General features: G+C 42.7%; 1 protein-coding gene across 5 annotated transcripts in view; it reads right to left on the reverse strand.

The window, feature by feature from the left end:
* fli1 (Fli-1 proto-oncogene, ETS transcription factor) overlaps window positions 1–11639 on the reverse strand; it is a 31997-nt gene extending 20358 nt beyond the window's left edge. Inside the window, exons 1-4 of one of the 5 annotated variants that reach the window (XM_069668298.1) lie at window positions 11504–11639; window positions 9614–9698; window positions 528–739; window positions 76–230 (exon numbers count right to left, since the gene is read on the reverse strand). In XM_069668298.1, the coding sequence (XP_069524399.1) occupies window positions 76–230; window positions 528–739; window positions 9614–9652 (406 nt within the window). In that variant the 5' untranslated portion in view covers window positions 9653–9698; window positions 11504–11639. Of the gene's footprint in view, window positions 1–75; window positions 234–527; window positions 740–5179; window positions 5228–5343; window positions 5473–9613; window positions 9699–11503 lie in introns of those variants that run through there. The other 4 variants (XM_069668296.1, XM_069668300.1, XM_069668299.1 and 1 more) reach the window with 4 other exon arrangements.
* Between the last annotated feature and the right edge of the window lie 11120 nt (window positions 11640–22759).

Below are 22759 nucleotides of genomic sequence, written 5' to 3' on the forward strand. Positions count from 1 at the left end.
ATGTTTATCTCATGTTAGATGTGATTTTTTTTGGTGTATAAAGGTATGCACTGTTGTCAGAAAAGCTATTCTTACCTGCAGGTACAATGACTCTCCGCTCATTGGTGGTCATATTAGGGGGAGGGGCGTTCTTCTCGTCCATGTAGTTTCCATAGTTCATCTGAGATGAAGCGTCATTACTCCCCACCAGCTTATTACATTTACCCACACTGCAGTCTACTGGAGACTCCCTGCTACACAAACACACACATACAAGAAAGTTGTCAAAATATTATCAGCAGGATAAATTGTTTTTTCTTTTCCAGTCATTGACTTTGGCACGAGATATCTAAGCCCTTTACTTGCTACAGCCAAGACTATTGAAGATTAGAAGCAAAAAGTTAGTTATGTAAAAATGGCGCTTTGAATGACAAATGACAACTCTCATAGAAGCCATAGCTGCAGCTTTAGCAATGTACACTTTCTAATAGCTACGCTAATTTTTACACTGAAGCCTACATAACGTGGAAGTGGTTGTCACTCCATACCTGGATCCATTCATGTGCTCATATTCTCTCTTGACATTGACCCGCACTGGCTGGTTGATCCACTCCTGCTGTGGGGGTAAGGGGTTGATTTTGTGGGTCTGGCCGTAGTCCTGTGTGCCAGATGCAGTCATGTCTGTCTTGGGGAGAGGGGCAGCAGCAGCGTACGGTGGCTCAAATAAGGACTGGTCTTCACTCACCACTGATAGCGCCTCCTGTGGAAGGAAGAAACATACTTGGTTTGTCTTTCTCATCTAGCTTTACAAGTGCTAGTGTAACCATTATACGCATACAATAAATACTCAAGTAGTTTAGGAAATATAGGCTATTGTGCTTTCTTGCTGAGAGTCAGACGAGAAGATTGATACCACACACGAAAATGAAGTCTGTTCATTTGAAAAAAGGTTAAAAAGAAGCTGGTTAGCTTAGCTTAGCATAAAGCCTTGATCCAGGAAAAAATAAAAATAACAACTGTTCAAGTATAACAAATAAACCAACCAACACCTCTTATGCTCCCCAATTAACACTTGATAGTTGTTCTGTTTACACTAAAGGGAAAACTACATGTTTGGTTGCCTGGGTTATAACTTTTTAAATAATTAAAGAGTGTTAGATGTTCTGGCAGATGATTCATTTTACTTTTGAACAGGGCTAGGCTAGCTTTTCCCCCCTGCTTCTTAATGCTAAGCTAAGCTAACCATCTCCTTGCGGTAGTTCCATACATATCAGACATTTGAGAGTGATATAAGAGTGGTATAAATCTTCTCATCTTACTCCCGGCGAGTGAGCGAGTGTCCCGTTTGACACAACCCAGAAACTTGTGATATCACATTTTAATTCTCTTGTGTATTTATGTTTACAGTAATTATGTGTAGTTATTGGTCATATCGCAGTCTGGCATCCTAAGTAGTTTGTGTTTACAGCCCACGTAGCAACTGTAGCTTCCTGTTGATGTTAGGATGACTTCAATCAAGCTCAAAGTGGAGTAAGACTGAGTCGTAAGCAGGGGCGCTACCAACTTTCTGGTTTACTGACATTATCTTTGAATACACGCAGCTCTTTTACCGCTAATGACCCATTGGCTCACAAAACGAAAGTGTGTCTTAAATTCTCTCTTGTACTGTATGATGACAAATATTCTAAGCAACATTTCACAGAATCCTGGATGTACTTTCCTTTCTCTTTCCTCATCAGTATCGTCTTAACTTCAGTGGACCCAAAAAAAAATCCCCTGTCAGGGACTGATGTGTCTGTCTTGTGCGTCCCTCCACAGCTGAAGACTCAACAGAAGCAGGGGGGGTCACAGCTACACTGACCCCTCTGCTGTGGCTCAGCTGGAGCAATGTCGGTTTATTAAAGAAAACAAACGCACAAACTCGGGGCTGGCCAAGTTATTACGTGGTTTGCAACATGCTCCTCGTGTAATGTCTTGGAAGTAAAGCATGGATCATACTTGATGGGCCTAGAGTTTGACAGTAAACTCAGACTGGCAATGCCACCAGGCGGCTTTCAGCTGGCACAAGAATGGAGCTGCTCAACAATAACTTTATGACTGGGCCTTAGTAGTAATTGCTTCATCTATCACTGCACGAACAAATGCAACAAAAAAACTATAAGTCAGAATATGAAGTGAAATGACAAAAGTCATATGGTTCTGCTGAGGATTAGGCTCGGGTCTGATGCACATCTGGATCTGATGGCACAGCTTAGACCGAGACGTGTCTAATTCCAGGGGACTGAATTATTTCATTCCAAATGCCACATATCTGCTTCAGGGGAGAAAATGCTACTTGATATTCAATGATCAATATTTCCAACACGTAGCTGTTTGAAATTCCCTCAAATGAAAAGCAAAATGAAAGCAAAATCCTCATGATCCCACAAAACTTCAATATCATTCCTTTCTCAGACATTTCATGCAAGTAGAAGTTTTTCACTTATCCCTATTCTGATGATGAACGTGTCTTTTTCAAGCACATGTTGTCATCATTACAAGAAGAGGTTGACTGTAATGCGGTTTAACACGCATAGGCCAAAACGGTACAGTGAGTGTAAATGGCAGGGATGATCTCTCACCAACTCCAGTTTGACTGAGTTAAAAAAAAAAAGCTTGAATTTTTTAACTACAATGATCACAACATGGGTGTCTTTAATGGCATCTGCTTTTGACATTATAAAAACAAGCAGAATGATTTTACTTAAAACGTATACGAACGAATGAAAACAATTTGTGCTGAGGTCTGAGTTCTCACAGAAGAAACATAGGCAAGAATAAACTGTAGGAAAGTACTGTCCAGTTCCTAACTTAACCTGATGTTTGGCCTGCACTTTGCTATTGTTTGGCCGCCATCACGACTTTAGTTTAAATACTTTAAGTTAATATTTAAAACCATTACAGATGCATAAAAAACATATCTAATAAAAAAGCGACGGATGAGGCCTTAGCTCCATTTCATTTATTGTCTCAAATACTGTCAAGTCATAGTTTGCTTATGCCATACTTAAAATACACAAAAGTTCCAAACTACTTAAACAAAATATTACTCTTCAGGGCAAAGGGTGGATGAATAAGCTGAAACTCTCCAGAGCATTTAACCATCTCGCCAGAATTAGATTTTCCAGTGATTTCATCAGTGGATCCATCATAGTCTGAGCCCTGGCAGTAGGACTCTCTATCTGAGCAGAGCACAGCAGCTAGTCTGCAGATGATAAAGTGTGGAAGAGTGAGGGAATGTCTCACTACAGTCAGATAAGAGCCTGGTCAACTATTATGACTGTTGCACGTTATATTTGCAGTGACATATTGAAGCCATGATTGGCAAGTGGTGGCAGCCGATCAAGATTGCTGAGGGTTTTTTTCTAAAATAGGACACACCGCTCTCATGAAGAGGAGCTGAAAGGATGACGGACTGGTGCCAGACCAGTGCCTATGTTTTGTTTCCAGTATCTGCGGGGAACACACACATTCTGCTGGTGAAAGCTCCAGGCGGTTACACTATTTTCTGTCTGTCTCACAATGTCCTCAGATAATCTCCAGTGGTTTTGGTTTTGTGCCACTTGTAGAGAATTTCTGGTGAGGACAGAATCTCTATAGAATCTGAGTAACACAGGTCTTAAAAACATGCTTTCCTGAAAACGTAAATATAATCTGAATTATATTTTTATAATGTACTTTAGTCTATAATAGGGCCACAGACAAAGTCATAGTTCAGCTGTTAAACTGCAGGCACCATTACAAGTATTGTGTGAGTGTGACACCTGCTGGGAGCCACCTCTGTTCTGTTTACATCAGCCTAGTCTATCTCTCCAAATGCGTCACGACGCGTCTGGAGCAGACTGGATAGATGCAATAGCTCCACATCCAGACTACACGTGTGATTGTTTGACGTTCACACACAGCCCTCCACCAGGAGCCACCCAGGGGGGGCATTCCTGCCCTTTGTTTAAGGAGGAAGAGGAAACCTGTCAGGAAAAGATTGTGTAGAACAGGAAGCTCTCATGGCTAGAGAGCCCTTCCTTTCTTTTAGCGAGCATGAATGCAGCTAGCAGCCAGTCATGTATACCCGAGGATTCAATTATGATTACATTAATTGTAACAACCTCACGCTTTGTTACAAACATCCACGCTGAGATTCATGTCCTCCTGCAGCATGGCATTCACCCCCGATACATAAGAAAACAATCACAGGGCTGTGAGCGCTGAATGAGGGGATTTAAGTGACTATATGCAGCCTGACATTTTTGTCTGGCCAACGTTTAAACTCTTCCAAAACTCACACCACACCCAGCTGCCGCAAAGCCGCTACTTTAAATTTCCAACAGAAAACAAGTCGCATTACTTTTCAGCAACAATGAGAGTAAATGCAGATGCCGCAGTCCTCTGAGCCTCCACTTGTTAACCGGAGGACACAGACTGAAAGCATCGCAGGACGGACTAATCGGGACTTGCCATTCAACATCTGGTGACCGCAGCCATAATGCATCTGGAATTTGACTGTCGGGGGCCAGTAGCCAGTGTTAAAGTACACAGAGCTCTTGACTACCAACATACCATTTCAAAATAGTTGTGTAACTATACGAGGAGCAAGCCAAGGTATCATTGTGAAGCCTTGCGGTTTTTAAGTTTTGCAAACTGAACAGTTACGCCGTGAAGTTACAAAATGACAGCTTTCCTTACACTTCGACAATCCTCTCTGTGCTACAGAGGGACATACGTTACAATAATCAACACAAACATAGAAATACAGCGTATTTATTGTGTAAATATCAAGACATCACAGTTTGTTTGACCCACGACAGGATCCTCTGACCGAGCCGGGCGATGTGCCACACCGCCGTTGCGCAGCTCGACACATCGTAGCGGTACATCCAGTCATGGCTATTGCTCAATCCCCGCTGCCCAGACTAAATCTAATCGCTGAACTCGTGGATAACGTATACCTACATGAAAGTAAGTCTGAAATATGTTGTCTAAAACACATAACCACTCCTTTTCGTCCTTCCTGACGCGCGTAATTGTGCGCTTGGTCCCCAAATCCAAAGCGTGATTCTGATTTGAATCCACGCCGTAGCGTATTCTCACAACCAGCCAAATATTGAAAAAGGGAAAGATGATACTTTCAAAGAAGGAGGAAAAAATAAGGAAATCTGGTTACCGCTTTCAGACCGAGAGTAAAAAGCCGCTCATCGTCGTCGGATTGGAGGTCCCAGCTCACAGACCGACACAGAGGGGCATTTCAACCCATTGCTTAAAAAAAGGAGGCGCAACTCCGAAAAAGCAGTCTCCCACAAACTCATACACCCCGTTCTCCACCCTTACCTTAATAGTTCCGTCCATTTTGCGCAATTTTCAGCGGACCCCGACAATATCCCGAACATGACACGCTCCTGCATTAATTCCAGCCCCCGGTATGTGGCGGAGAGAAAGAGACACTTTTACCGGATTGAGTTTTTTCTTTCCTCTAAATTTGGGAAGTGAAGTCACCACTGTTGAGAAGGTTGAGAAGGAAGCTGTGTGTCACCGAAAGCCCTGCCTTCAAAAAAGCAGGATACTGTCCCAGAGAGATAAGCAGGGAAAACAATTGAGTGTTCGCTCCGCTGTTATGTTTTTCTGCTCGGAAATATTTACAGGATGACTGCCTGCGTTGTGCACAGCCATTGCTGTGTAGCCTGCTGTAAAAAAAGAGCTGTGTGTTTTCCTTCCCAGTAATATCACAGAAAGTGTGGAAGGGTTTACTATTTGTCCGACTTATGAATTATTCCTGCACACATTTAACTGAGGTTTAAGGGAATGCGTTTACTGTCGCAGGTTATGTGATCTCGTGTTTTAGAGCACTTTCGGTTCACGCCTACACTTCAGACTTGCATCTGGCCATGCCTCCATCCTTCTGTAAATCAGCCGGTTCTCTGTTTTATCCTATATTTCATAGTGAAAGTGATACATTAAATAAAGTTTATATTTGATTTCGGACAGATGTTTCTCAGACACGCTGCTGAAGGAGCTCTAAATCAAAACAGGAGAGAAACCTGAACACCTACAGGAGTTGTTGCAACCTTGTCTCCTTTTCTTCCCCCCCCTAAAGCTCTCCGTGAAGCTTCTGTGAAGTTTCCCTGAGACACCATTAATAAAATTCCAGCATTCAGCTCTAACCACACTACAGTCTGCGGGTCTGCGCTACACGTGTGCGTCTGCTGCTCAGCACTGTGCTGAATGAAATGCAGCCTGCGTCAACAAGAGCGCACTTAAAACGGGGACACAATGTAGATTGTTATTTTTCATAACATTTTATTAGATTTTATCGAGTTGTCTGTTGCTATTCATGGTTTCTCCCTTCGCCAGAGTTAAGAATGAGAAATCCCCTCATCCCCACCCCCACATAGGTATTTTTTCTCTCTCTTCGTCTGCCCTAAGAAATTGCCCTCATCAATTCAAGCATAATTTTAGTGCAGATGTTAGACATGGAGCCGGCTCTGAACGTGACCAGCGCAATAACACTGCAAGAAGAGTCATTTTCCCCCCACTGATTTATGGTCATAATAAACAATTTAGTGTTTTTTTCTTAAAACAAATGAAACAAATAAACACCTAACAATAAGTTCCTTCACTTAAGAGACTTCAAATAAGTCCACTTTAACCCAGAGTATACTATTTTAACTGTTTAGAGGATGTAAAAATAAAGAAACAGTAGCCTACATCCTTCCACCACTATCACAAATACCACTGAAAAAAAAATTACTTTGGAAAAAAAAAAAAGTGATGGTTCATTATTTCACTGCCCCTATGTTGAACAATAAACCGCGTTTAAGTTGAAATGCTGATTGTAAATACTTTTTGCAGTGTTGGGGTTCTGCCTTGGGGAGCGGCCTCAGAGTGGCCAAACAGAGAGTGCGCCGCCGCAGCGACTGACAGCAGGGCCGGCCTGTCTGCTCTCGACTTGGGGGTCTGGTGGGGCTCGAGGGCCCCCACCCTTGGGACCACCACATCTGGATCCTGCTAAGGGTCAAGGCTTCTCCTGCCTGAGGCCAGTTCAGACTCGTGTAATTAAGGGAGACACCTTGTTTAACTCTTTGGTGACTGCTTTGGATTTTTTTTTTACTTGGTTTATTTTGTTTTTTCTATACATTCCTGACAGCAGGGGTCTCATATCTGAATTTTATTGAGGGGAGGCTAGTGATAAAGTGGCCAATTTAAGAGCTGCTAAAGATGGCTCACCTCGCCGGGCTTTATGATCACAGATAAAAACATCTCTCTTAAACTACTGGCTGTTCTTTTAGTTTTACACCGCAGTCCGCTCAATGCAAGCAACTCTTCACTCCACTAGAGTCCAAAAGTAGTTTAGGTCGTGCAAAATGCAGTGTTATTACATACGGCTGCAAATTTACCCCTTCCTTTTCAAATGACACAAACCCAGAGAAATCAATTTTTCCATGTCACCAACAAGACGAGATCCCTCCCTCTCTGTGCTGAAATACCTGCAGCCTTAGAAATCAGCAGGGCGACTGGGGGTCCAGGACCTACCAAGCCCATAATGAATACAGTGGTAACAAACATTTTGGAAGGCCAATAAACAGATGCAAGTTGGTTTACACAGTGAACCACAGAACATCTGGCTCGACGCTGGAACTAGACAGCCAGACATTTCTTCCTTACACCACGAGCCAGTAGCTCCTCTGTCTCCCCACTGCATGGGGCAAGCAGCCAGAGGTGGGCGGACACTATGCAGAGTTTATGTTCAGCAGTCCTTCAATTGTTCGGCTCATCCTTTCCTTTTTAGCTTATATGAAGCTCTGCTAAGATTCAGAGAATGGGGAGTTTGGTTATAAGTGAGAGGAAGTGCATGTAAAGGTTTTTGTTTGTCATATAGACCTTATAAGTGAAAACAATCAGCCAAAAGGCGGATACAAATATGGGAATACACTTAAAGAGGCTTCTTTAATGAAGCACATTCGCATGAAAAATATGTAGAGTCTGCTTCAGGCAAAGGTCCCAGCCCTCGTTTTTTAAAAAAGGTGGCTGGTTCCAACACATTTTATTTCTTTTACTTCTTAGTCCAATAAGATATTTTTTATAGTGTAGTCCTTGGGCTTTAGGGTTTGCACATGTGTGCCTCAGTCCTGAAATTATTCAAATAATGACTTTTATGGGGAAACTATTTGACTGTTATTCTACAGAAGAAATAGTCCCAGTCAATATGAGTCTGCGGAGTTTGCTGTTTATTAGACTGCAGACTTGTATTCACATCATTCCTTCTCTCGGGCTAGAAGACAGCCCGAGTGAAAATACTGAGGGCAAAACGTGGAGTCTGCAGCGCACATAAGCACGAACTGTCTGGCCCCTCGCTCTAGGCCATAATTAATTTGAGATTTATTTTTATTGGAGAGTTCCAGTCTCGCCTGGCCTTAACCAAACAAAACCAAATGCTGGGCCGCGGATTCGCTTCAATGAGGAATATTTCTTTAAATTTTGTATTGAGGCGTGCCACATTCTGACCAATATCTCCTGAATGTAAGTGAGCCAGTGAGTGAGGCACTTGCACGCATAGAACTACACGCAAACTCTTGAGTCCGAGCAGAATAAAATATAACATGACTGGAAACTGATCAAACAGATATAATCGATGCTGCATTTCCACCGTGAAGTAAAGAACCCGTGACTGCAAAATTGGAAGATGACCTAAAAAATGGCCCTGAATACTCAAACCCCAGCCTTTATTTTGTCCCTCACTGACCTCCTGTCTTTTTGGGAAAGCTGAAAGACTCATTTAAAAGCATATTTTCCCTCCTTAAAACATTCCAGGCTATTCAACCCTCTCACAACAGATCAGGAATTGTTCTGAGCACTGAAACGCGGAGTCTCTCTGCTGTGGCACAAACGCTGAAGCTGGATGAAAAGAGCCCTTATTCAAAGGGGGAATAAGTCTTCAAAACATTAACAAGTCGCTCTTGGAAAAATACCTTGATTATAAAGATATTACCAGCTCGCCTCTGCACAATGGTCCATTTTAATGAGGCACAATCCCCGCAGTCACCCTCGGCAATATTATGATGGATGTGAGCAAAACGTCACACGCAGCCAGCCAAATTAACTGACACAACTCAAAGTGCACGTTAACCCCGGTAATATGCGGACATAATGTGGTCATATACGATTTTATACATATACAGAAATATACTTAATGGTTTCAGTGTCTCAGGTATGTAGCAGTTACAGGTATTCATGCTGCGCCATATGAGACGCGATGCGTTTTTTTAATGTGAAAACCAGATGTGCGCTGTTTGTTTTATTTACATGCTCAGGAGAGAGAGAGAGAGAGAGAGAGAGAGAGAGAGAGAGAGAGATGACGTCAAACATTATAATGAGCCATAACAGAAGCATTTTAGATAGAAGACGAAGTTTATGACTACAGGTGTTAAATGAGAATATTTTAAGGTGCCCTTTTTTTAACAACACTACTCAACACCTCAATAACACGAGAATAAAGCATGTTTATTTTTTTTGATGAGATGGTTGATCATCACAGCCTGATACAAAAAAAAAAAAAGGCAAGACCCTCAAACTTTACCTGAGTAAATGGGCGGTGGTGTCTTACCTTGACGTAAGACGACGTGTCAGGGACAGTCTGAAACATGTCTACTTGACAGACAGGCCCAGGGGTGTTCAGTGTCCAATGGGCCCTGAGAAAAGGAAACAATAGAGAATTCAAACTAAAATTCTTACTGTTATCATTTCACTTTATGTTTTTTTAATGATTATCTGCATGTTTTCCACATGTCTGAAGCGTCACCGAGAATAAAACTTCCTTGTTGTCCCTTTACTTCGCCCACACTTGACCTGACAGCTATACGCGCTGAACAGCAAACATCCACACAGTTCCGCGGGTTTTGTGAACTTCCACATACAGGGCACCCATGGGTTACCACTTCCACCAAAATAAAGGGAAAGTCAGATTTGCTTAATACCCCCCCCGTATGTTTGACTGCACACATAATCCCCTGATTCATTCAGAGAGACCTCCTTTTCTCCACTGTGGTATTAGATACGGGTGCGTTTTAATTACCGCTGCCCGTACATTAACAACACCAACAGATGGAAATTGCACCACTAACCTACTGCTAACATGGATGAATTACTCCAAGTCCCCCAATAGGAGCTGGGCAGCCAGAAAGAAGAGGGCCCCATCCCAACCCCCATCACGTTTTCCCCTCAAGCTTACCACATATTGAAACACTTTTCGCTTTAATAAGTGCAGCTTACAAAGTCTAGGGTGAAAGGGCACTTAGAGGACGGTGTCTTTAGCCCTTCCCTCCCTGCGCAATTATTAGGAAGGCAGTGGCACATACCATCACAAATGGCCGTTATATAGACTGTGTGATTAAGCTTATGAACATATATGGACCTCTATATTGGCACCAGGACGCACCGTTAAAGTTCCACATATCTTAAGCAGGCCACAGGGACGTCCTTCTCCTGTTCAGTAGCCTGTTCAGAGCTCTGACCTGTCAGGATTATAAATATACAATCAGGAGCCTTTTACCCACTCTGCGTTTTAGTGTAATTAGTGGGGGATGCAGATCACGGGCCCTGTGATCTCGAGCCAATACCTGACAGCAAAAAATAAAGAAAAATTGTAACAATAAAATACACAGGGAGACTTATCCCCTCCTACACGCGATCAGGGGTTTAATGGCGCAACAATTTCTCCTTTTTACTGCGCAATTTCACGTTTTTTGGAATTCCTGCCTCATGATAAATTAGCCAAGGAAGGAGGGCTTATATATGAACGTGGCACGGTTTAAATGCATGTAGGGGACCAATGTTTTTTTTCTTTCTGTCTTCTCGGCTCCCGCATGCAGGCAAACGCAAGGCTCGCCTCATAAAGTTCCCCAAATGCATCCAATTTCTACGCGGTAAAAAGAGCATAGGGTACCGCATCTGCAGCCAATTAGGCAGAGGAGGACTGGTGAATAACGGCGTGAACCTCCCTCCGAGACAGCCCCGTGGGCTGGGACCCCTCTAGTGTTACATTTTAAGCATCTTACCTTGCTGTTATCCATCATAAGCGAGAGCCAACTGATTTTCAGCTAATACCCATTTTTTTCTTACGCATAGACTTCTCTTGAATGAGACTGCGATTAGGTGAGCTGACATAAGATGAGCATTTTTTTCGATTGGGAAACTCATTTAACTAAGTTTATGAATAAGATCAAACTTTTATTAGAAAATCTGAAAGTATATAACAAAATCATCCACACAGAGAGCGGGGCTGGAGTTTCAGCCATTCCGAAACATCCACTCTTTTTAAAAAAATAATCGATTGTGGTGCATATTTTTACAATGTGATCGTGCACCAATAATAACAATAAAACATGTAGAAATTATGTATTGTCCTCGTGCATGCACATCTAACGCTGCAGAGTTTGTCTGAGCAGAACTTCAGCGAACGCGACTCACTTCGTGTTAGGCTCTGTCTCTCACTCACCTGTCGCGTTTTTCTCGTCGGTCGTTTGATCTCTTTTTCGATCCGATCACTCTTCCGCCAATTTTAAACAATTAGTCTCGTCCTGCCAAAGCCGATTCCCAAATGCTGATGACAGTGAGTTATTTAGAAAGGGGCTGAAAAGGAGCGCAGGGTGCATGAATGGAAATGTTGCTGCGATGGGAAAGCCGCGACCAATGAGCAGCGAGAGAAAACCTCCCCTTGCCTGCCGTCTGAGGCCACTGAACCATGAAATAAGGGAAAAGCAGGGAGAGAAAGAGCGTCATAAATCTGCTTTATAAAACCCTTTGGTAAAAGAAAGTGTCGCAAAAAGTGAATTATTTGTTATTTGTATTTTTTTTGCTGATAGAAAAGTATTCAGCGTGTTAAAATAATAAACAACAAGCAAATTTGGGAACAGCAGTGGTGCATGTGGGTAAACTGCTGTGTAAATAGTTAGACAACTTCAAAAGATAATTGAAAAAACAACATTTTTCTTCCAAGAAAGGGTCATTGTTTTTTTTCTCTCACCCGTAAACTTCCCTTCCAAAATGTAAGAGTTTAAAAAAGCGTTATAGGCAAAGTAAGCCCAATTGTTTCTGCTTTTATTTCATGAATTCATTTATTTTATACTGAAACAACAAACCACCCGCAAGGATCAAGCTTCCTGTGAAGTATTTCTGACCCAACATTTGAGTTTTATTTTAATATTCAAGCTGCACACTGCTCTGCAAAATAAGCCACCACTCCCGTCTGTCTGATGAATACATTCTATACATTTATAATGACTTTAAAGCAATTTAATTGCTTTTAATAATCAGTCACACGCAGCATCTACTCCGGTGTTTGTGTTCTGATATACATGTTCCCGTCTTTCCTCGTATAGTGACAGTTCCCGCAGGAATACACAGCAGCACGAGTTCCTCTGCAGCGGGTTGTGTCTTTTCCTGCCCAGTTGACCCCACTCACTTCACTAACTTCATTTCCTTCACATTGCTGCCCTCAGCTTCGACCGAGAGTCACCCCCCCCCCCCCCCCCCAAAGGATGTGGGGCAATTCACGGTGAGGAAAGTCGCCCAACCGTGGCGTTTTATAGCCTCATCAAGGTCGCTGCTTCACGCAGAGCCGCACCAACGTGAGAGAGGAATCCTGGAACCTGTTCGCATTGGAGAAGCATAGGATGAGTGTAATTTAGGCCCATTGCATTTGCAACACGTATCCATGTTACTTTTTTACAGGTGACACTTTGTGTCAGGTGAGGTACTGACGTAACGTTCAGGGAGTTCAATTATGCAAAATAAACCCACATTTGGAGCCTATAAAAACAGTATACCTTCACACGCAATAATAAAGCCTACTGTCTAACTTACTGGTGTGTTTTTTTTACAGTGGTGGGGTCATCTGGTAAAAAGGTCGTCTTTCATCACCGGTGAGACCTTCTGTTTGTTACACCGTTTCCTAATGCAATGATTAAAAACAACAACATCGATAATAGTGTTCCCAGCACGAAACAATGGACGGAAATCCCAACATCCGTTTTACTGAAAAATGGCATTCACGCGCCTGCTGCTTTGCCTTCCGCAGGATACAGTAGAAGAAGTTTTCTAACACATTTGAACAGCAACGACTAATATCAGAAGAAAAAAGGAAAAACACATACAGATGTTATACATTGTATTGAGCTGATATTACTTATAACATTAGAATAACAAAGATGTATCAGCTAGCTTATGAGGGCGTCATGGGAAGAAAAGTGTCTCCATTTAATCATTCCTTTTTCCTTTAAAGGTTTTCCTTTAAAAAAATCAGCATTGAACACACCACGGAAACTGATCTGAAGTTGTTGTCTGAGCTTTCTGAAATCGATTGCTCTGTCCTGTGGCAACTTTCTTGTGACTTTAAACAAGGTGATAAGAAAATATTAGGAGTGCTTCAGATGTTCCGCCTGGTCGTTGCAACATGTGACTTTTTGTTTTTGTCACTGTACTGACATTAAATGTGGCATGTGGCTGTAAGGTGCACCTTGTGGACATCTCACAAAACACTTTTTTTTACCATATATGCTATAATGTTGCACACAGAATCTTCTTCTATACTTGTATAAACTTAGCCCAACTCTGCAGTGAAGGCCGAACAATCTGCCATCAACATATTCCCCACTACAGTCCTCTGCCAGTCTCTCCTCACTGGTGTGTTAACATTTCAGAGCTCCCTCTCTTGGGATTCCACTCAAAACACTTGTATTTGAGATGATGTGGGCAACCTACAGACATCTGCGATTACATCTCTTAGAGTAAATGAAGCTCCTCACTCTGAACTGTAATGAGTTATTTATTTAGTTGAAGGGGCAACCGAGAGATGATCTGGAGATGGAGATCGGTCCCATTCCAGCTCTTTTCTTTCGCTCCTCGGGGGAGAGAGAAAATGGCAGTGTGGCACCAGGGAAGGCAGGGCAGAGTATCAAATCTTTTCACGCAAGCTTACAGGCAGTCATGGGCCAGACATGGAACAGCATGTAAGCACAGGGGTCATGTTCAAAAGAGTGGAGGTTTTCCGCCCTAATATTTGTGTCATTATCGAGGAACAGCTTGAAAGATGTAAAAGAGGCCTTATTGAGAAACAGGAGATGTATTTCCTGATAGTCATGGTAAAGACAACCATTTTACCCTGCGGACACTTACATATGCCAAACTGTATTTATAAAAAAGCTCAAACTTCTTCTTCTTCTTCTGTAAAAAAAAAGTTGGAAAGCTTACTACTTTACAAGATTAGACAAAATAACTTGTAGTGCGGAACAACATTTAAAGAACCTTATCAAAACTCTTACTCTGCATGTCCACTGAGACCCGCTCACACACGTCGCAGACAGCAGCCCACTGGTGTGTGCAGTGATAATTAGCAAGGGGAAGTATTAAATTAAAGCAAGGCATTCTTTTTATGAGGCAAGCATTTATGAAGGTAATAGCATCCCTATAAATTAACGACCTCCCGATGCCTCCTGATGTGTTGCCACTCACCAGGTCTGCAGCTAATCGCTGATGCGTCCACTATGTGACCTCATCTGCTCAGTCTCGGTATTCTTGCCCCCGGGGGGGGTTACGCTTAGACGAGAGCTTCTGAGAGTGGATGTTTGTGGAAGGACATATGGTGTCGAGACCAAATGCATGTTGTCGTTACACACAATATGTTTTGGTATGCACTTAATCGAAAGAGAAGAGAGGGGATGTGTGTTTAGTGTGTGTCTGCTGTATGCATCCACAGTGTGTGAGCATATTTCCACTTTTAAATTGCTTAAAATACTGTTATTTCTCCTTTCTGAGGTTATATACATGGGTTTCCCAGACCACTTATCTTGTGTCAATTCAGCTGTAAGTGTGGACACGCCCGGCCTCTACTCCAGACTGGGCCCTGGGAAGCGAGGTGCTCACTTTACATTTTAAATCAGTCTTGGTTGCCAGGAGGGAATCATCCCTACATGAACAACATTAGGCTGAAATAAAGCCCCTGAAAATGACTGCTCTGGTGGAAAAAAGCAGTACAAGCAAAAGCAAGAGGAAAGCAGTGCCATTTAGAAAGCCTAAATCATCCCCTGAACTATAAATCCACTGACCGCTCATCATTCAGCAGCATTTTAAAAAGCCCTTAAAGAAAAACACTGAGTGAAATGAATATGCTGTCACCTCTCATTTGGGTCTGGCCTGCTGGCTCAATAAGAAAAGTGTTGTTCCCTGGAAGGCTGCTGGCCTGAGCTGAGCTCTCAGGTTTAGGGTTTACCCCTGTCCCGCATTCTCAAGGCTTTTACTTTGAGGCCCGCGTCTCTCTTTCCTCCCCCACGTCCCCCCAGACATGTCTGACAGGCTGAACTCGATGTGGGCTGCTCACCAGACTACAAAAATCATTCATCTGTGCCTTCAGACGGTCAAATCTGGATCTAATAAAGGGAGGTTGCCTATTGATCCTATTCATGGGGAAAGCCACTGCCATATGTTGCCACTGGAGGGCTCTCTGGCTCAAGCTACAAGTGCCTCATTGAGGACTTTGGCACCCTTTTGTTCAGAAATGGAGACATAATACACAAGCACTAATGATTTTTTTTGTTTGAATTAACATAGGTTTTTCATCGTTAAAATATGTAGAATTTCTTCCTGATTTAATTTGTTTAAATTGAAATATTTCATGATGTATCCAAGGACAACATGCAAATACAACCTTAAGAGATTGGCATCTGCAAGTTAAGATGTTTGTTTCCTATTCTGAAACGCTGGACCCTTAAAAAAAAGGCCTTGTGGGTTTATTGAGGCCAAAGACAACAACTCCACCCTACCTTTTCACCTGTGGCACAAACAAACAAGTGAAACAGGAAACATACGTTGTCGTGCAGTTTCGCAGTGCCTGCCAGGGTAGGACCGGTCAACCGAGCGAAAGAAAATGGCACGTGCAACAAACACAAGAAACATCCTCACGTGGGCAGACGAGGATAGGGAGGCATCGAGGAATGCAAAAGGAGAGGGACCTTTGGAAGGAGAGTGAGTCACAGTCACTTTAAGGGTTGTGTTTATGTGTGGGTGAGGGCACTACCCCAAACGCCTAGGCAAAACCACAGCATTCCACGCCAGGTCTTAAAGAGACAGAGCGACGCTGTCATCATGGGTATTTGGGGAGTAAAGTGTTAACATATGGCAAGGGCTATTTGAGACGGCTGGTGAGACGCACAGAAGCCGGTAGGTGGCCATGCCAGCTCTCTGACTGCATTCTGGCAGAAGGCCTCGTCAGCTCCAACTGTACGTCACGCAGCGTTTTAGGAAATGTATGTTAAGAGATTTCTGTTTGAAGGGTCAGAATGGGATAAACAGTCCAAAAAACATCTTAGGTGATTTGATTCAAAGCCAAGCAGACATTTAGCTTTGTGTTTTTGTCATGCTACTGCAAAAAAAAGCAAGTGCTGTAGCTGCAATGCAGAGATCCAGTGATAGAGGGCAGAGTTGAGCTGTGGAACAAGCATGCTAGCAGCAGTGTGTTATGTCAGAGAAGTGTTTGAAACTTTTCTCATCACTGTAAGTCACAAAACTTTTAGTAGGCCAGTGCTCAAAACTTTTACAGACTCAACAAAATTATACATTTCCTATAAAGTCATCTGATTACAAACCACTGAGATTCCAGGATCTAGGGTAGGATCGAGGAGTTTAAAAGTCTTCATCTTGACAAGTGACAAGTTTTCAAACTCAAATTGGATTTAGAGTCAGGAAGACTAATCTTAATTGTATCACAATCAATTCAAAGTTTTATAATACACAGAATTCTGCGGCACATATGGTTGATTTTGGTATTTCCTGTACATCATAACATCAGCTGTCTAATGTAAGGTTGGACACGGAACTGTGAGGAGCCATACTAAAAGTATCTTCCATGTAAAGGATACATTAGAGTGGATGAGGAGTCTGAATGATGACAGGCACAGATTGCATGTGGAGGAAAAAAAAACAAACTCACTGCTAGGAAAAGAGAGAGCGAAGACGAGAAAGAGAATGAGAAAACGAGAGAGAATTGTGTAGGTGTGAGGAGGCAGTTGAGAGAGCATGGCGGTTGTGTTGTGTTGACAATTCGGTGGTAAGAGAGAGGCTGGAGCTTGGGTTAGAGAGAAAGAGAAAGTGTATTGGTAGAGGGGTGTTTTGGAGAGAGGGCTCCGAGGAGGAAAGAGAGGATGCCGAAAAGGAAATGAAAAGGAGGTTAGGGGCAAAAAGAGAAGTAGCCTGTTTCCTCCCTGAAAATCCATGGCACAATGTGGACTTAACATCCTTAAACCATCAACTGAGCTCTAAAAATAACCCCTGTTTCTGCACAGTAAGAGGTGGGAGTGCAGGGGAGGGGGAGTTGGGGGGGGGGTGAGGTGTGTGTGAGTGGGGGCGGCTGGCGGGGAATCAGAGCATGGGACTGGGAGTGAAAAGTTGGAGAGAAACAAAGAAACACCACCACCCTGCTAGACGGCAGTGATGAGAGACGGGCTAGAGATTGCGTGGCTGCTTGTGCATGTGCGTGAGAGAGAGACAAAGATGGAGAAAGAGAGAGAGAGAAAGAGAGTGGGAGTAAAAGTTTTAAAGCGGAAGAGAGAAAAACCCCATTTAGACACCCCAAACTTAGTTATTACAGAACTTTCACTTACTATAACTCATTTGGCATTCTATGGTATTCTATTTTTTTTAGAATAATATATTATAGTGTATTGTGTTCAAATACGCGAACTATTTGTGGAACTTAGCAGAACATATTTTGCGTGTAAATAAGTAGATAGGGGCTTCATGTTCTCCCTTTGCATACGTGGGTTCTCCGGCTTCCTTCAGCAGTCCAAAGACATGCTCGTTAGGCTAATCGGTGAGTCTAAATTGCCCCTAGGTCACGGTGTTAGTGTGAAAGGTTGTCCGTCTCTATATGTCAGCCCTGTGATTGGACTGGCGACCCATCCAGGATGTACCCCGCCTCTCGTCCAATGACGCCCAATATTTCCCTTTAAATTGTAGGGGAGTAGCAAGAGAAAGAAAATTAAAATAGTCTAATAATAAATAAATTGCACTATATCTATCTGTTCCATCACTTATTCATCAAAGATGCCATTTTCCTGTGCTAAGCTGTGTCTGAGGGCAAGTCCATGGAGAAACAGAGATGTAAGTCCCCACATTACAGACAGTGATCACTACTTGTCTCCTGAAACTTTTATTGCTTGTTGTTGAAGAACAGTTTTGCATCAATGTCCCACAATGGAATCCCACAGTTAACGCCTGATGACAGTGTCTCATTATCTGATAGGTCTAATTCTTCTACCATCCATGGACAGTGTGTGGACATCTTATGCAGGTTGCGTACCTTCCACTTGTAACAGCTCAGGGTTTTCCAGAAAGACATCATGCCCTCCCTAATCTAAAAAACAAAGTACTTCAAGTGTGAGACATTAAAACTCCCCTATTGCCAAAAGGCCCTAAACTGGACGCCTGTTGTAATATGTCTGTGCTTGTTTCCACTAAGATTCCAGCTATGAGTGAAAACCTCACCACAGCCTTTTAATCAGCAGCTCTACCTGCTTTTCCGTTGCATCATGTGTGCTGCGGTGTTCTCATGCCAAACCCCATGCCAGTATATCATCGTGAGAAACTCTATCACTTAAGTTCAAAATGGCGCAACTGCTGCTCGAGTCAAAGATACCTCAGGAGACGACATTTAGCTGCACCGTCGTCAACATCGTGGTAAGTTTGATTCTGTTTCATCTGTTGACATATCAGTTAAAGAGACATGTTGTGCAACTTTATCTGTATATGATGCAACTTCACCTCTACCGATGATGAAACAAACCTGTCACCTTCCCAAGTTAAGCCTCTGACATCGCTGTTGCACAAATTCTCAGCAGTATTTAGAGGGCGCACAGTCGACATCATAGACTTTCAGCATTATTATTCGCATGTGGGGCTGGAAGAGGAAGGCCCTGAAAAAATAATTCAGAAGCAATAGGCAGTGGAGACAGTTTTGAAAGCATGACTAACCAATGCTCCACCCACACACATCACTTCTTGGGGATGGTACTTTATGGCCTTCCATGGAAAACCTGCCTGGTTTTGGATGATGTCCAGATTTATGTTCTGTCAGCCAAACCACCTGGAAGAAATCCCATTCAGATTTCAGTCAAGTGCCCTCATGCTAGATTTGTAAAAACGCTGTTTTGACACCGATCAGGTTTGATTTTCAGGCCATGTCGTATCCAAAAATTGGTATTCAGTCACACTTGCACAATGTGAATAGTGTTGGATACAACATTCCTTCTAAAACCCTCCAGTGGTTTGATTTTACGTTGCCATTCTTCCAATGCTGCTGTCAGTTCACGAGTGACAAGAAACACAAGTCTTTTAAGTCCATCTTGTCTTGTCAGTTCTGTATATCCCCTAAGCTCCCCTAAGTTTCCTGTGAGCAGTCTAGACCACTGCCTCCTGGTCCAGGCTGTGTTTGCTACAATGTCTCCTACATGTTAATGCTTCAACTGTTGAAGAATCCATACTTTCAGAGATCAATAGCTGAAAAGCTTAAGATCCGAAAAACAAGTTTTCCCCATGCTTTGAGGACACTGTTCTACAGCTGCATGGACATACAGTTGATGGTCATCTGTCTATAAAGTCCATTAAACATTTGACATCATGATGTTGTTCAAGCACTATTATATGTGTGATGCACATAGTACATTGCTTGTACCAAAGAGCTCCAATGAAAACAGCGTTTGAGCTGTATGCATTACCTAATTAGCGCTCGACCACAGTTTCGAAATGAATATGTGTGAACATGGCATTACAGAAATGTTGCTTACAGTTCAAGGAAATCAGTATGGGTCTGACATCATGACACACGCGTGTCAACTGCTGGGTATCCAGAAAACCCAAAACCCATATCATCATCTACAGTGGCCGACAAGGGCAATTGTGCTGCATCGGCCAAACTGGTTTTAATAATAAGAACTGCCTCCTCCAAGTTGCTTTGGCATATAACACTTACCCATATACTTTACATCATATTTCACTTTATTATGTCTCTTACACATTGTCCTTGCTTCTGGGGACCTTGTTTGATGTAAAGACCCCACTACACCAAACATAAGTTCCTTGGATCTGATGAGGATTCTCCTGCAGTGTTGACCAACGTTGGTTTCCTCCTGGAACAGTCTGACATTACACTATTGTCCACTGTAAACATCTGAGACCTTCTGTATGCTGGACATAAGACATGTTTGTGACTCATCCCTTGCAGCCTCATCTCCCTCCTTTGACTTCCTTGTTAGGTCATTTGCCCTTTAGGCCTTCAAAGTCTGCAGCAACCAAGAGGTACACTCTAACAATACAATCATCCAATCATTTCGTTCGGTCTGAATGAAATGATTGGATCTCAAATGACAACTGTGCGTTCCTCTCCACAACGCTCTCTCATAGACTCGTCCTGCACCAGGCACTTTCATTTCACTGTTGCAGACTTAATCTTTAAAGTAGATAAAATATATGTCCCCATATTTACCTGCGGGGCTTTGCTAGGCTTTAAAAGATCCAGGTTGCATTTTACAAAACATTACCAAAAAAGTGCACCAAGTGAAATACATGCTGGCCTTAAGCTAATGGTGGTAAAACATTTGTTCTGTTGAGAAATATTTCCATGGTCATGTTCAAGATTATTTTTTTTTACTTGTCCAAATGATTAAAAGAGAAAATTAATTAATCGAGAATCTGCTCAGAATATAAGTAATGTGTAGACTTAATACCTCTAGCATCATGACAGTAAACTTAGCGGTGTAATACAGAACTGTTCTCAGTAGCATTTTATCTTTAGTTGGTTCAAACTTATTGCAACTCATCTGTCACCCTGTGTGTTTAAAGAATGAAGCACAGAAGTTACTTTCAAACATCTTCTAAACCCAGGTCTGGTGGCACAGAGGTGATGCTGAAACTGAAGTGAGACAGGGAAAGGAGACCAGGCGCAGGACACAAGACAGACTCTCTTGAAATCCGGTCATTGACAGGCAGCTCCCTCTTCCCTCTCATCACCCCGATAAGGCCTCCTCTGCAGCCTGAACCCAACACCTCATCACAGGTTGGATGATCCGAACAAAGCCGACAGGTCTACCAGCGGCGCTGATGTAGTTATCAGTGTGAACACAATAGGGGTGAAGTGGAGCTAATGATAGCCACTTTCTCACAAGTGACCAAGGAAATACTGAGATGCTACAAGGGCTTAGCCTGGGAGCTAATTACATGGGATGATCAGATTAACAGGTTGTGTGTAAAAACAGTTGTATGAATGAGTTAACACTGTGGAAAAAGAACCACATGATGGTTGAAAAGAACTACGTATGTTTTTTCTCTAGTTATCTCCGATTTTAGTAGGTGAATCATAGTTTGCGTTTTACGTTTAGTATGTCCTTTTACCTGTAATTGTCTCAGTAATCATCAAATTTAAACCTGATGACTCTGCAAGAAACTTGAGCAAAGGTTGGCTTAAATGCCTACAGCAGAATTTTAAAAATGTTAATGAGAATGCCACTAGACTGAGGTAAGTCATTAAAACTTTGTCAGTAACAAGTCCAAGACCTTGCTGATGTACTTAATATCGAGTCCTTCAATATGTAAGGTTTTGTTTCTCATGCTGCTATCAACACTTGTTTCTGGCACGTCGTCCCCATGTCTCTCTCCTTCCCAAACTGTCTCACTGATTGCCCTCCCTGTCTGTGCCTCCCAGGCCTGCCTCTCCACCTCTCGCTCCAGCCTTCTCTCACTTCCCTAATGAGAGTGTGTGTTACACAGGCATTCAGAAAACCTCCTCAGCTAATTACATGACAAGCATCTCGTTCTGGGACTCTAATGAAGAGGAATAGTGAGCAGCAGACGCCACTGGAGTGCTGGTGTGTGCATGTGTGTGTGTTGGCGGTGGTGGTGGGGGGTTAAGCTGGCCATTGGGTGGGGTGTTTGTGTGTATGTCTAAGTGCATGTGTGTGTATTGGGGTAGGAGGGTTCTGGCGCCACTCCAGCAGCTTATCAACTGGGGCATGTTGGACTCAGCATCTCGTTTACTCCCTCCCTCCACATCTTGCGTTTTTTCCTTTCATCTTACTTCACTCATCTTTTCCTTCTCATAAAAGGGAGGCGCAAGGGTGTTATTTAGCTAAGCAAAGTTAGCTTTACACTTATTAAAGATGGTATAAGGTTTAAAAAAGGACACTTGCTCTTTCAGGCTTTGAAGTATGACATAAAATACATGCAAATCCATGATCTGTCACTGCTCGCTGTCCTGTGTGCGGTGCTTGCTTGTTTCATAAAATGATAAATGTAGTTTTAGTCTTTTAGAATTAGTCGGTCATGGCGTGCCGTTAATTAAACACAACATTGACTGACAAAAGCTACAGAACACATAGCCTAGAGATAAACCCACACAGTGTGAGGACAGAGAAGAAAAGGGAGAGAGAGAGAGAGCGACCTAGGCACAAATCCAACGACTCAGTATGTGGTTTGCAGGAACTTGTTCTGTCAAGAGGCACACTCGGACAGAAGATCGCTGTCCAGTACCATCCCTTGTGAAACGCTTGAGAAACACAAACCATCTGGAGGCTGTAGTGCACACTCTCGACCCATCAAATATTGAGGATGTTTGTCTGATTTACAGGCCCTATTTAGGACTGTTTGGACAACTTGGCTGAGGGATTCGTGCTTTAATTAAAGATAATATCAAGAGCTAATATTGCCCCCA

Source organism: Semicossyphus pulcher, unplaced genomic scaffold (genome assembly GCF_022749685.1).
Source record: "Semicossyphus pulcher isolate SPU_LCO1_2020_fin unplaced genomic scaffold, fSemPul1.0.p SCAF_19, whole genome shotgun sequence".
Lineage (NCBI taxonomy): Eukaryota > Metazoa > Chordata > Actinopteri > Labriformes > Labridae > Semicossyphus > Semicossyphus pulcher.